We start from the raw sequence: 14,907 nt of genomic DNA, 5'->3' as shown, positions 1-14,907 counted from the left end.
TGCTGCCATAATCCTTGTAACAGAACTCAATAAACTGTATTTCTTGTTAAATTTGTATTTGTTAAAATATGTCATGGTGTTTACTTTCCAGTGCAATGCTTCTTTACTGCCATCCAGTGCATGTTTGCATCTATTGCACATTTGACTTGGGATTTTTGCTTACTTATATACAGTAAATCTTAGAGACTCTAAAAAAGTCTCCTTGGGACTTTAATAATATTGGACCAGCTGATTTTCTAGATTGTTGGGAGTTACTCCCACTAACATGCAGACACAGAGTAAATACATAGAAGGGAATTCCCTGGATGGTTTCCCTAGCTGTGTCCTATGATCCTCCGCAGATTAGCTGACAGAAATATCTGTAACATACACTCAGTGGCCAATTCATTAGATACACCTGTACACTGGTCGTTAATGCAAATATCTAATCAGTCAATCATATGGCAGCAATCTATAAAATCACTGCATAAAAGCATGCAAACATGATCAAGAGGTGCAGTTGTTTAGACTAAACATCAGAATGTGAATCTAAGTGACTTTGACCATGGAATGATTGTTGGTGCCAGATGGGGTGGCTAGCTTATCTCAGAAACTGCTAATCTCCTGGGATTTTCATGCACAGCAGTCTCTAGCGTTTACAGAGAATGGTGCAAAAAAACTAAAGACACAAGAAGTGGCAGTTCTATGGGCAAAAATGCCTTGTTAGCGAGAAAGGGCAGAGAAAAGCCAGATTGGTTCAAGATGACAGGAAGGTGATAGTAACTCAGATAACCATACATTCTAACAGTGGTGTGCAGAAAAGCATCTCTGAATGCACAACACGTTGAATTTTGAAGTGGATATGCTACAGGAGCAGAAGACGGCAAACATACACTCACTGATCACTTTCTTACAGTAGGTACCTAATAAAGTGGAATCCACAGACGCTGCCTGACCCCGAGTTCCTCCAGCATTTTGTGTGTTGCTTTGCATTTTCAGCATTTGCAGACTTTCTCATGTTTATTAATATTTTGATAACATTTATTTCAGGCAGTTCCAACTAAGTTGCTACTAGTTTTTACGCTTCCAAGATTATTGCTCAAAATGGAAAGCCACTCAGTGATGGGAAATACAAATGTTTGTACATTAAAGAATCATGGCTATGGTGTACACTTTTCATTTTTGGTGGTTTTCTAGAAAAGGAAAAACATGCAGCACGTTGAGAGTGAGCAGAAACACAATAAAAGATAGAATTTTAATTATAGGAACGTAGCAGAAGAACTAACAAAAGATTTTAGTTCATTTAAATTTCTTCCCTTTTGTCTTAACGAGAACACTGATGTTATTTCATCAGCTAGGCTAGTCATCATTGCTCAGTTTTGTAGGGGTGGTGAAATATGTGAAGAACTGTTTAACTTGGTAATGTTACCTGAATACATCACGGGTTGAAATGTGAAAGGCAATAGTAAAAGAATTGTCTCGTCGACAAGTTAATCTTGTAAAAGTTTCCATGACAACTGACAGTGTACCTAGCATGATTGGTAAAGGGGCAAGTTTTGTCAATCTGTTTGATAAATATGTTGGATATTCATTGACAGGCTTTCATTGTATAGTGCATGAAGAGGATTTGTGTGCAAAAGCTGGCTGTAATGAGGAAATGATGAAAATTGTAACTAAGGTAAGTAATTTTATTTCTGGATTTGCTTTGAAAAAAATACTACTTCAATACTTAATGATTGAGGTGTATTCAGTGTACCTATGTAAAACTGGCTTAGTAGAGGTTCTATCCTTAAAAGATTTATTGAATGGATAAAATTCATCTGTTTTGATGAATGAAAAAGGTTCTTGTCAAGAATTATATGACGTTGTGTGGATTTGTAGATTGATGTTTTTCCCAGATGTCTGCTTACGTTTAAATGATTTGAACACCAAATCGCAGGGATCTGGCAAAATACTTGATATTATGTTTTATAATATAACAAAAGCTTTGGAAACAAACTGTAAGCATTTAAATCTAATACCCAAAATTGCACTTAAAAACATTTCCCAATCCTAAGAATAAGCACAAGGCAGATTTTGAAATTCCTGAAAAGATCACCATTAAGAGCCTTCTAATGCACTATTTGAATATCACTGGTTCAAATACTGAACAATTTTCTGTTAGATTTGCTAAGTTCAGGTCATTTGAAGAAACTGCAAAATTCATGAAGCGAATTTTGTGTGTAGTGTAACATTAGACAAATTAAAACAGGAATTATTGTAGTGGATTGATTTGGATAATTTTGAATTACAATTGATTTATTTACAAAGCAGCTCAATTTGGAGGCAAAAACTTATTGACTTAAGATCTGAACTAGAAAATATTGAGAGAGATCAAATTGTGTCTGGGTCAAAGCATAAAAATCTAGACATTGAGGTTCAGAAACTCTGGAATTCCTTTTCAGAAACTTTTAATTGTCTGAAAACACTTGTAATGGAAATCCTAACAGTATTTTCATCAACATATTTATTTGAGTCATTGTTTTCAGTGATGAACTTTGTTAAGTTTAGGTAAAGGAGAAGACTTATTGATTAAACTAGTGCTATGTGCATAATTCTCAAACCAACAAAATACAACTGGATGTAAAATACTTGTCATCATTAGTGCAGCAACAAAGTTTCATTGAGAGTAAAGTGTGTTTATTTTCCTTTCCTTGACCTTTTATGAACATGCTCCAAAGCTTATCAATTCACATTCACATTTTTATCTTATATATGAAGTACAATATCAGTACTATTTAGAAATGTTATTTTCCAATTGGCTTTTTAAAAGATTAATATTAATAATTTTAACAGGTTTTCTAAAATGCTTAATTTATTTCAATCTGCCATTATTATACTTCTATTAATAATGAAACAATGAACATAAGCAACAAGACTCTTATCTTGTGAACAAAGTCCGTAATTATTGTTGCTTTTTCATTAATCAATGATAAATCTCTGCTCAAAATTACCATGGCACTCAAGAAAATTTTTTAGATTACCACCAATTAGGGCACACACTCTCATATAGGTTCATCAATCTTGCCCTAAACACTCATGATTACATAGCCAGATTCTGCTTTAACTCCATCTATAAGTTTACAGATGATACCACACACCTCAAATAATGATGATCCGGAGTACACAAGGGTGATAAGAGAGCCAGATTTCATGGTATCATGACAACAACGTTTCCCCCATGTCAGGAAAAGTAAAAAAGCTGGTCATTGACCTTGGGATGGAGGGTGGTACACGTGCTCCTGTTTACACCAATGATGCTGAGGTTGAGAGGGTTGAGAGTTACAAATTCCTAGGAGGGAATATCACCAATAGCTTGTCCTGGTCCAACTACATTGATGCCAGTGCCTCTACTTCCGCAGGAGGCCAAAGAAATTTGGCAGGTCCTCTTTGACCCTCACTAGTTTTTATTGATGAACCATAGAAACCATCCTAAATGGATGCATCACAAATTAGTATGGCAGTCGCCTTGTCCATGATCACAAATAACCGCTGAGAGTTGTGAACAACTTCTCGCTGGCTTGGTAAAGTAGCTAGCCTAATAAAAAATCTTACCTTCCCTGGTCTTTGTCCTTCACCTTCCACCCCATCATGTCAGGCAGAAGATACAAAGTGCATACCTCAAGGCTCGCAGACTGTTATATGACTATTGAACGGTTCCTTTGTACAATAAGGTATGTCCTTGACCTCATAATGTACCTCATAGTAACGTAACACCTTATTGTCTTTCTCTGTATTGTACCACCTTATTCTACATTCTGTTATTGTTTTACAAAGGCCTACTTAAATGCACTTTAATGAATCAATCTGCTATGACATTATGCAAGACATGTTTTTCACTATACCTTGGTGTATGTGACGAAAATGATAATAAACCAGTTTCATTTTTTAATATATTACATATTAGTATTATAAACTGGTGAGCCTAAAGGGAGCAACATATGCATAAGTACTCTGGAACCTGGCTTTCATACAAACCTACCCAGTTTCCTGACCTCTGGCCTTCTGGACCCCAAATTTCATTCTGCCTGGCTCAGTCCGGATCCTGGCTGCAACTGCACTCTGGCCCCTTTGGCTCTGGCGACACACCTGGCTTCCACTTTGGGCCCTTGGCTCATTTTCTGAATTAATGAATAAACCAATTGCTGGACCATCCAGATTTTAGAACAATTGAATGTCTGATTATTGGGAGTATTCAGCTTGTTACAATGATGCATCATAACTGTATCATGTGAATGATGTGAAAATCTTGCTGAAAGCACACAGAAATTGTTTTGTTATCTGAAAAATTGTGAATGGAACAATACAGCACTAATAATTCCATCGTTAGTGAACATTTCTGTCTTTATCAAATCAAGTTTAATTATCATTCAAATCATATAGATACAGCTGAACAAGAGCATTATCATAGCTTATTGAACTTTAAGATTACTGAGCTTAGGGCATTGCCAAAAAGAATAAATGAAGTGATATTGTGGATTTGAGGTGTTTGGTGTCTAACAACTGTAATCATTTTCTTCCATGGAGATACAACCTAGACATTGGAGAGTTTTCATCCTTTCCCATTAGTATCTATTCTATTTAGGAGTTTTGAAGAGATACTCAATGAAACAGAGCCTTGATCTCCATAACAGTTAGTCTCTCCTCCACCACTGGAATTTTACTTTAACTTAAGTTTGGACCATATAAAGTTGAGTGCCCTAGTAGACACAATTGAGAGTTATTAAGCAGATTATTGATCATCATCATTTGACAGTAATGTCAGTGATCTCAGTTACTTATGTTTGAGTCCAGACTGATGAAGAATAATTGGGTGGATTGAATTTGTCATCTTAAAAATGTAACCGCAGCGTCTTTTCAGATTGGTAGTATGCAGCAGATGATCAAAACTTTTCATGGTCTGCCATTGTAAAATTATATAGTGCACGAAGCCCCAAACCTTTGCCCAACGAATACTTTTATTTTGAACACTGTATGATGAACTGACTTTGCTTCACCCCTCAGTGTGAATTGGGGCATGAGGAATGGGGGGAACGGTTGGGAATTAGTGATAGCAGCTATGGGATTATATAACAACCCTGTGGGTATTGGAATTTGGACATTAGTTGTAATCAATAGCTTGTGGAGGTGGGGATTGGCACATGTGTAATCAATGGAGGACAAGGGTCTGGTTTACAATCAAGCTGTGGAGAGGGCCAACTTGTGCTAGTAGGTTTGGTTACCTGATGGACAGTTGATGGAAAGGGTTCTAATTCTCAAGACTAGGCCCTATAGTGACTCATAGGTTACTTTTAACTAATTTTTTAAAAGTATGTTCTTTTTGGAAGTAATTCTTCTGCAAAAGTGGTTTGCACCATCAAAAATTGTATGACCTATCATAGCCAATATCTGGGTGCTTTTAAGAATAGGTTTGTCATATTTCAGGAGGGCTTAAATCACCCTCACTCCATGATTTTATCAATGATTATTTCATAGCACCTGCTGAGTTAGGTATCTTGATATTATCAAAATTGTGAAGATATTTCCTAATGTGGTGTCTCTTACCAACAATGTTCTAATTATGCTGCCTTCATGACTCATTTTAGTTCATATTGGTGTACTGAACTATATTTGGTGATAAGACATCAAAGTGCTTCATTCAAGTGTATGTTCTTGCTTCCTTTTGTTTCTTCCAAATGATGTTCAACATGGAGGAATACTGATTCATAAGCTGGAAAAAAAACTCAGATGCTAAACTTAGATTTTAGATTTTGAGGTCACTAATGAATGAGATGAGTTATCAAAGAGAATCTTATAGAGTTGAAAGGTTGGTTGAATGTTTGTTTTATCAAATTCTAAAGCAAGCCATTTATAAACAGAAGTGATTCTGAAAATGCTGGAAATCTTGAGTAACACACAAAATGCTGGAGGAACAGCATGTCAGACACCATCTACAGAGAGGAGCAAACAGTCTATTCCTTTCCAACGAATCCATGAACACTACCTATTTTTTCTTCTCTTTTTGCACTACTATTAAATTTATATATTGTAATTTAGTTTTTAAAATTATGTATTGCAATATACGGCTGCCACAAAAAAAAATATTTTACAACACACGCCACTGATATTAAACCTGATTTTGATTCTGAGTCAACATCTCAGGCCAACACTGAAGCATCAACTGTTTATTCCTCTCCAGCTATGCTGCTTGATGTGCTGAGTTCCTCTAATACTTTGTGCAAGTCTTCTTATTGTGGCACGTTGGTATGAAAGAGTCACTTAAATGTCCTCTGAAATGACCAATTAACTGCTATTTTTCTGGGACTTATGTCAATTGTAGGTCAAAGAAGCTAATTTGCTTTCTCCCAAAGGAACAAGAAGCGCTTTTGGAATTGCATTGTTTTGTCATCACCATTATTAACAGCAGGTTCCGTAGTAATATTTTAACAAATATTTAGGATCCTAGATTACTACACCATCATAATTTATAAGCTAACGAACCGCTGAATTTATGAAGTTTGACCATAAATAAAAATAGCACCAGTTGATCTTTCAGCTCTTTATGGTAACTTCACTATTTAGTAAGATTATGCCTATCTGAGTGCCACCTTCCTAAATGAAGCTCATATGCTTGATGCCCTTTAAGTCTAATAATTTGAAAACAAAATATTATGTGTTGACCAATTCTCATGGTTCACAAATTGGCATAACATAATGTGGGAAGATCTGTGTATATTCAATGTGGAAGGAAGAATGAAGAGTATTATTTAAATGCATTGAAACCACAAAAGATTGAATACAAATAGGTTTTGGATTCTTAGTGCCTGAAGCATATTTAACTATTAAGTAAGTAGTAATTAGGAAGGCTAATGAAATCTTGGCCTTGGTCTGGAGTATGGATTAGGATGGTAAATTTGTAACAAACTTTACCACATTCTGATGACACCACACCTGAAATTCTACTTTTGGTCTTCAAATTTAAGGAAGGATAAACTTGTGTTGGGAACAGTGTGGAGAAAGTTCACTGTTTCTTAGGAAGTTGGCATTTGAAGAGGTTAAGCAGGATAGGCCAAAAATCATTGGTATTTGAGAGGTGCTCTTATTGAATTATTCAAGATTCTGAGGTGGACTGACATAGTGGATGCTTATAGAGTGTTTCCCTAAATCAGGTTAACTAATGGTCTGCTTACTTAGGAAGAAATGAGAACAAACTTCTTCTCACAGAAGTTAATGGATCTTTGGAATCCTCTTTCCCAGTGAGCTGTAGAGGCGGAGTTATTGAATACATTAAAGATGGAGCCTCCCACTGTATTTAATTGGTTCTCTCAAACTATGTTATGTTTAAATTTAGAAAAAATTATAAGTGGTGTTTTTGATACTTCTATTAAATTTGAAAACTTATGGAGACCATTTATTCAACATTTTCATATGATGTAATATGACCCTGTTCCAAGTTCATTTGATTTCCCAGCTTTTAGCTTATGTATGTTGAGAGGACTGGAAGTGACGGCATTGATGAATATTTATTCTTGTGAGATATTATAAACAGCCCCTTTTTTTTCTTTCTTTTTCCAATATTTCTTTTTTTCTTCTTTTTTTTGCTTTTTTCTTCTTTATTAGTTATTAGATTAGTAGATTAGCTAATTTTGCATTATATATATTTTTTTCTTTCTTTTTTCTGTTTTTTTTATATCATATATTATGAAATATTTAGACTTACCTTGTTCATACATATACTGTATGGTTTATGTCTTGGTAAACTTACTTATACTGTAACTATTGTTTGTCTTTTTTCATCTGTAATGGAATTTGTATGTTTGTAATTTCTTTATTAATATATCATTTGTATTCTGTCCATATTATTAATAATAATAAAAAGGTTTAGAAAGAAAGAAAAGATGGAGCCTGAAAAATGATGAAGTAAAAGCAACACACACAAAATTCTGGAGGAACTCAGCAGGTCAGGCAGCATCTATGGTAATGAATGGGTAGTCAATGATTTGGGCCAAGAGGTAGGAAAAGAGAGTGAGAAATAGTAATATTCAGACTGGTTCAGCCATGATCTTATTGAATGCCATAAAAAATTCAAAGGAGTTATTGGACAAGTCCTCTTCATGCTACACAGTCTTATATTCCTAATGCCATGATTCAGATTTTTCTGTGGAACTTTGGATAATAAAATGTAACGAAGAACATGAAGCAAAGGGAAAAGTCAGGATTCATAACTACTTTGGTGTTATGCATTTGCATTGAACATTAATAAATTTGAAAACTTTTTCTTTGATTCAAGACAAAGAACGTTTCCAAGCCTGTATTAAATGGCAAGATAGAAAACACGTTAAATTTGATTTTTTATATTACTTGTTTAACACAATATTGTTTTCAAGCTATATACATTTGTTCACATAACAAGAGTCTCTGCACTTCAAAATAATTTATTATAAATGAAGCACAGAGGATATTTTTAAGGGAGCGCTATATAAATCCATGTTTTTCTTTTATGATATACAAAATGTTCACAGCATGCCTGAATTTATTAAAATCTTCTGAATGGATAAAAGTCTTGATTTGGATAACATCTAAAAGAAAGTCTTGTATATCATTGATCTGATAACTGAATAATCACAAACAATGTTTAAATGGTAGCAAACAGCATTAGCAACATGGGGATGCAAATCTAAACTCTGTAATCAATAACTAGCCAACATGATCATTACAAATTACATTTAAAAAAACTTCATTGTTTACAGTAAATTTGAAATTAGAATCTCACAACAAGATTTACAACAGAGCGTAGATTTAAGGCACTTGATAACTTTGATTAAAGAAAGAATGCAGAATTTTGTGACCAGTTCCAAAGGGTAAACAGCCATTATCATTTACAGTATTTGCAAGATTTCTGAGTGTTGAATACATTTAAATTTCAGGAAGGCATGCCTTTAAGTCTACATCTGATATAACTTAATAATCAAGCATTAAAGATGTATATGATTTTTTTCTCATGACTAACATGTGTTTTATTGTCTTTAATAAGAAGTAAAAAAGTAAAGTGATTTTTTAATATCCAAAAAAATAAATAAAGTGTAATAATTAAAGCAAATAAACCATAGGATACTTGTAGATGAACTCTTAACACAGAAAATCTTCTACATGTGTTAAACCATTTATTTTTAAGTGGTTAGCATCTAGGTGACTGAGATATTGAAGGTAAGTGCATCTGTTCGTTATATACCCAATAATGAAACTACAGTCTCAAGATATTGCTGCAAATACTATTTTATCACTAGGCAAGTACATTCCAGCATTCTTTAATTATTCAGATTTAAATGTAAAGTATGAAGTCAAAAAGTTCTAAGATTGTCACTGTTAGTTATAATAGGGTGTATCAATATAGGACAATAAATTATAATATTCAAACTTAATAGAAAATGTGCTCCTGTTCAGCAGTAGTGCAATATTTATTTTAAAGCTCAGATTTCTCTTTAAATTACAGGTCTTTGTACTTTGACAATTTTTTTTCTAAATTGTGATTAAGACAAGGAATTTGTACACTTACAAATAAGCTGAAATACCAGTATTATATTTTAGGTATAATATAAATTGATAACATAGAAAGCCTCTCTGTTCTGGAATATAACTCATATTTTAACCTTAGTGGTTTATGAGAACTAACACACCTATATATATATTAACCAAAACAATCATTTTAAATAAAAATCAGTGGGAACTAAGTTTATGAACTTGGAACCTGCCAACTACTTTACCAATGGACAATATTTATATTTGGTGGATTTTTTGCAATGTTATCCTTTAGACATTTAGAAAAGTTTAGACATTTAGGGAAAACTTCTACAGAAATTCCAGGTGACAGTCCTTGATATGATAGATTTGTGACAGTTGATGAAATACTTTGAGATAATTGAGTTTTCTGGTTTCTTGACCACTATTCAAATGTTCAGTTTCTACAGTCTTTGGATCAGTTTAAACAATACACTAAAGCAGATGCATTTTGTAAAATTATTGTATACATCAATATCAAAAAGCATGGATAATTAATTAAATTGTATTTCTACTTTACAACACATGAACTTTTAAATAGTCATTGACGCTATTTCCTACAGAATAAACATTAGATAGTTCAACACTGCAGAATAACTGTACTGGACTCAAACTGAGATACCCAACTTTGAGCTGCATTCCATTTTGGATATCCTTTTCTATGTCTGGATTCTCATGATTCTTGGTTAATTTTCAAAATGAAGTTCTTCACAACGGCAGAACTTTCATTTCAATTTCAAAGTAAGACACAAAAAAAGGCCTACCTGTGGGGTAAAGTGAATCTTCTTATTAACAATTGGGAATCAACTTTGATTGTGGTCCAAGTTATTTTGCTGATTGGGAAAGCTGAATGAAGGTATCAATTGATGAAAATGAAAGGGTAGCTGAGGAAATAAATGCTTTATTAAGGTGTTAAATTTATTGGCATAGTTTCAACCAATCAAACTATCTAGGCTGTGGTTATACTTCCTGATATTGCTGTAAGTCTACTTTCTACTAAGTGAGATTGCAGTTAATGCAAAACCAAAATACTGCATATAATTCCAGGATTTTCAACAAAGAATACAGAAAAGCATCTTCCTTTAGCTTTGAATCAGAAAATAGTCACACAGGTTTATATTTTTTGTTTACTCCAATATTTCAGACAGAATTGCAATAGGATAGCAAAAAATGCTGTCTGACTGTGGCATTAATTGCTCCATTCACAAGAATATTTTAAAGTAATAGATGATACTAATAGCAATACACCTGAAGCATCCACCCCACAAATGCCACAGGATTTCACAGCAGTATCCTTTTGCATCTTTGGCTGCAATCAGCCAAGTTTGTACCGTTACAGATCTGCCTCTTTTTTTACACAGACATTCTGGCTTGGTGTAGATCTGTAAGCTCTATTAATCTCACACTAAGGTTGGCTGAGAGAACACTTCATTGATAAATATCACTTGAAATCCACTTTAATGCTTTTGGTGATGCCTGTGGTCTTTTTGGCTCTGCATTATGTTGCTTCGCCCTGAAGTTAAATGCAGTGAAAATTGAACCTACAGGAGCCACCACAGGGTTCAATGCATCAGTAATACATCACTGAGCTATATCATGGGAACTACATATGTGTACTTCATTCAACCCTTTTGAGCCTATCCACAATGAACTAAAATTGCAGCTGATCTACTTCAACACATATTCAACTCGTGTAATATCCAGACATCTATCAATTTCAGTTTCAAATGCAATCAGCAACAAAGACTTCACACTATTCCAGGGTAGAAAATTCCAAAGATCCATCATGCTTTGAGTGTAGAAATTTCAATCCTGAAAATGTAGCCCTTATTTTGTGATTTCAAAACCCCTTAGCTAGAAAAAACATCCTCTCTGTATCAAATCTAAATTCTAAAGCATAGAGACCTAACTTACTTAATCATTTCAACACACAAAAATGCTGGAGGAACTCAGGAGGTCAGACAGCATCTAAAGAAATGATTAAGCAGTCAACATTCAGGCCAAGAGCCTTCATTAGGACTGGAAAGGAAAGGGGGATGCCTGTTCCTTTCTAGTCCTGATGAAGGTCTCAGGTAGAAACATTCACTGTTCATTCAATTCCATTGATGCTGCCTGACCTGCTGAGTTCTTCCAGCATTTGTATGTGTTACTCTGGATTTCCAGCATCTGCAGAATTTTTTGTGTTCAGTGTCTCTTCATATGTCAAACCATCATCACTGCAATCTATGCATTTTTAAATAAGACTAAAACAGTACACAATTACTCCAGATGTTGTTTTATCAAGGCCCTACTTAATTGTAGTATGATATCTTTACTCAGTATTCAGTGCCCTTATAATTAAGGCTAATATATCATTTTCCTTCCTAATTACCCAATGCACCAGGTGCCTTTGAAAATCAACATCACTAAACCTATCATCATTAAAATATACTCACTATTTCTGCTTTTTCTATCAAAATGGATACACTTTGCATATTGTAGACTACCTGCCATGCTGTTGCCCTTTCACTCACCGTGTCTATGTCCTGTTTAAGCCATGTTGCATCTTCATCACTACACACAATCCTACTTGGTCTCATGAAAACTTAGGAGTAATACATTCAGTCCCCTCTGACATTATGATATTTGCTGTGAATAGTCAGGCCCAAGCACCAGTTTCTGTGGCACCCCACTAGTCATGGTATCTCAACCTGAGAAAGACTAATTTATTTTTACAATTTGCTTTCTCTATATTAACCAAACCACAATCCATACTGGTAATATTACCTCCAACTGTATGAGCTCTAACCTTATTCAGCAATCTCCTATATGGGACCTGACTGCAAGTCTTTTGACAGCCCAAATATTTCTAATCCACTGGTTCCATCTCATCTACTTTACTAGATACAAAGACAAAGAACTCCGAATGATTAGCGAAATATGGCTTTCTTTTGAAAATCCCATGGTGTTTCTGCTCAAACATACTATTTTCTTACTTGATATGATATCCTTCATTGAATCCAAGACTTTACCAACAACTGATGTCATGCTAACAGATTGTTAATTTTGTTTTTAAATCCCTCCTCTCCTAAATAGTGGGGTCATATTTGTTACCTTAAATTTGTAGGAACTATTACAGAACTTATCAAACCCCGCCTTGCAAAACTCTGGGATTCAGGTAATCAGATTCTTGAGACTCATCAGTTTTCTTGTTCATTAATGTTTCTCAGTATTACATTTTAAGTAATAATGATTTATTTTAGTTCCTTATTTGCACATGATGCTTAGTTCTCTGGTATATCTGTTTTTTAATATTATTCTTCATAAATGCAGTATCTGTTTAATCCCATATATTTGTCCCACATTTGCCTCATTAGTCTCCTTTTTATAGAAGCTCTTTTTAAGAATATCATCAGCACCTTGAACTATCAGATAACTGCAAAAACTTAGTTTGCATATACAAGGAGACTGAGGTACAGATAATGAAAAAAGGATTTAAAAATCTAATTCCCATTCTGGAATCAAGAAGAATATTATTCATATGAGAGGAAGATATTTTAGAAGGGACATTAAGAGCTCGTTTATAAACATAAAAATCAATAAACATCTGAAACAGCCTCTGTTCTTATTTCTCCTTTTACAGGTGTGGTACTGTTGTGAAGTTCTGAAGTAAATGATTGTGCTTTACTATAACATAAATCCCATTTAAAATACTTAGATCATAATAATCTTAACAAAACACACATAGCAAATTCCTATGTACTCCTGATATGGTATCTTGGCCAAAACATATTCAGAAAATGACTTCTGTAAAAATATTGTTTCTGATATAGTCTTCATTTACACTGTTGCAAATGATGTATATTCATAACTTCAAAGTTAATTGACAAAAATTTATAACTCATCTGTATATTAAGCTTTGCCACAGAAAGTAGACTGAACAGGATAATGCTACAGATGTCAGAGGTAACACGAGTTCTTCCACTTTCAATGGCTGCATTATTTCTCAGAAAATAAAGTGCTGTTCTGATTTTTTTTTTGCTTATGAATATGAGGGATTGTTAATCAGATCTTTTCTCGGTTACAGAGGCTCATTCCAAATTGGGTCATTTCAAAATTCTACATATTTAGCACTAGGAAGAAAAATGAACAAATTATAGAAACAAACACTGCTAATGTGAGAGTTTGTCATATCTTCTTAATATAATTATTTTATTCATATTTTTAAAAGCAATCTGAAAAATAAATACTGTTATAATCTAGTTGTCACGTAATCACCCTGTGTCACAGTCCATTGGTTCACGCGGTCTTCATTCCCTGATTCATTTGCCAGAGTATCCTCCGTTGTTTCTAATGAATTAGCACTTGTAGTGCCATCTGTTGATTGTCTTTGTGAAAATACATTAACCTTTTCTCCTATTTCTGATTTCCATATATTACTTGTATCTAAATCTTTCTTGTCTGAGTCACTGTTACTGACCAAAGTTTGCTCCAAGTCTCTTCCACCACCTTTGTTGGAGTTTCCTCTGTTTTTCAGTAGGTTTACTTCTTGTGTAACTTCCTCAGAAACTGTGAAAATCTTATTAGAGTTCTGATCTGCATTGCATGGTTTTGTTCGTCTTCGAAAAAATCCTAAATTTTTGAAAGATTCTTTAACAATACTTTTACTGTTTTGCTTTTCCTTGGATATGTCAGTTGCTTTTGGAGTTGATCCATTGCTTAAGGTATTACAAGGTGCTGGAGAATCCGATACTTTAGACATTGGTTTTGAACAAACTAAAGATGTCAAGTCATAAAAGCTTAGTTTGTTCTTCTGTTCACTTGCATGTGTTAACTTTTTTGAAACAGTCGTGTGCTCAGTTGTTCGATCTTCATTCTTAAATACTTCATTGAGATCTGATATTCTGGATGCTGTGCTAACGCTGGAGGCCTGTACACCAGAGAGCTTGTTCCCCTTTAGAAGACCCAGAACTTCATAGCGGAAGCTGGAAATATCCTGTTTCAGTTCCTTTAATCACAATGAAATTTAACTTCTTAAAAAATTATTCAGTGAACCCGTAGCAAAGCAGACATACAATTTTTTTAATGATAAGAAATCAATAGCCTTAGTTAAAAGTATCATAAAATCAAGCTGCTAAAATCAGGAATATTCAGAGAAATACCATATTGCTCAGCCACTCTGCGTAAGTGGCATGTAATATTGGGTTTTGTATCTAAACCATAGAGAATATTATTAAAACTCCACTTTAGTAGTTAACAAAGAGTATAATTAAATGTGCATTAGTAATAATAGCAATTTCAAAGAAAAATCTCATTTTATATAATATTTTGAGTATATCGATGCCTTTTTTAAAGTCAAGCACGCAACAATAA

At 34.0% G+C, this 14,907-nt stretch overlaps 2 protein-coding genes across 2 annotated transcripts in view; one reads left to right on the top strand and one right to left on the bottom strand.

Annotated features, from left to right (window-relative positions):
- The window catches only part of LOC132391180 (uncharacterized), a 1,045,680-nt gene that overhangs the window by 541,812 nt on the left and 488,961 nt on the right, over positions 1-14,907 (top strand). The gene's annotated exons all lie outside the window — the stretch shown is intronic.
- LOC132391177 (short transient receptor potential channel 4-like) overlaps positions 13,561-14,907 on the bottom strand; it is a 93,204-nt gene continuing 91,857 nt past the window's right edge. Inside the window, exon 12 of the mRNA XM_059964044.1 lies at positions 13,561-14,542. Coding sequence (XP_059820027.1) covers positions 13,787-14,542 — 756 coding nt within the window. The 3' untranslated portion in view covers positions 13,561-13,786. The remainder of the gene's footprint in view (positions 14,543-14,907) is intronic.

This window comes from Hypanus sabinus, chromosome 3, assembly GCF_030144855.1.
Source record: "Hypanus sabinus isolate sHypSab1 chromosome 3, sHypSab1.hap1, whole genome shotgun sequence".
Lineage (NCBI taxonomy): Eukaryota > Metazoa > Chordata > Chondrichthyes > Myliobatiformes > Dasyatidae > Hypanus > Hypanus sabinus.
The sequence above is the reverse complement of the archived record's forward strand: the minus strand, read 5'-3'. Positions and strand labels throughout refer to the sequence as shown.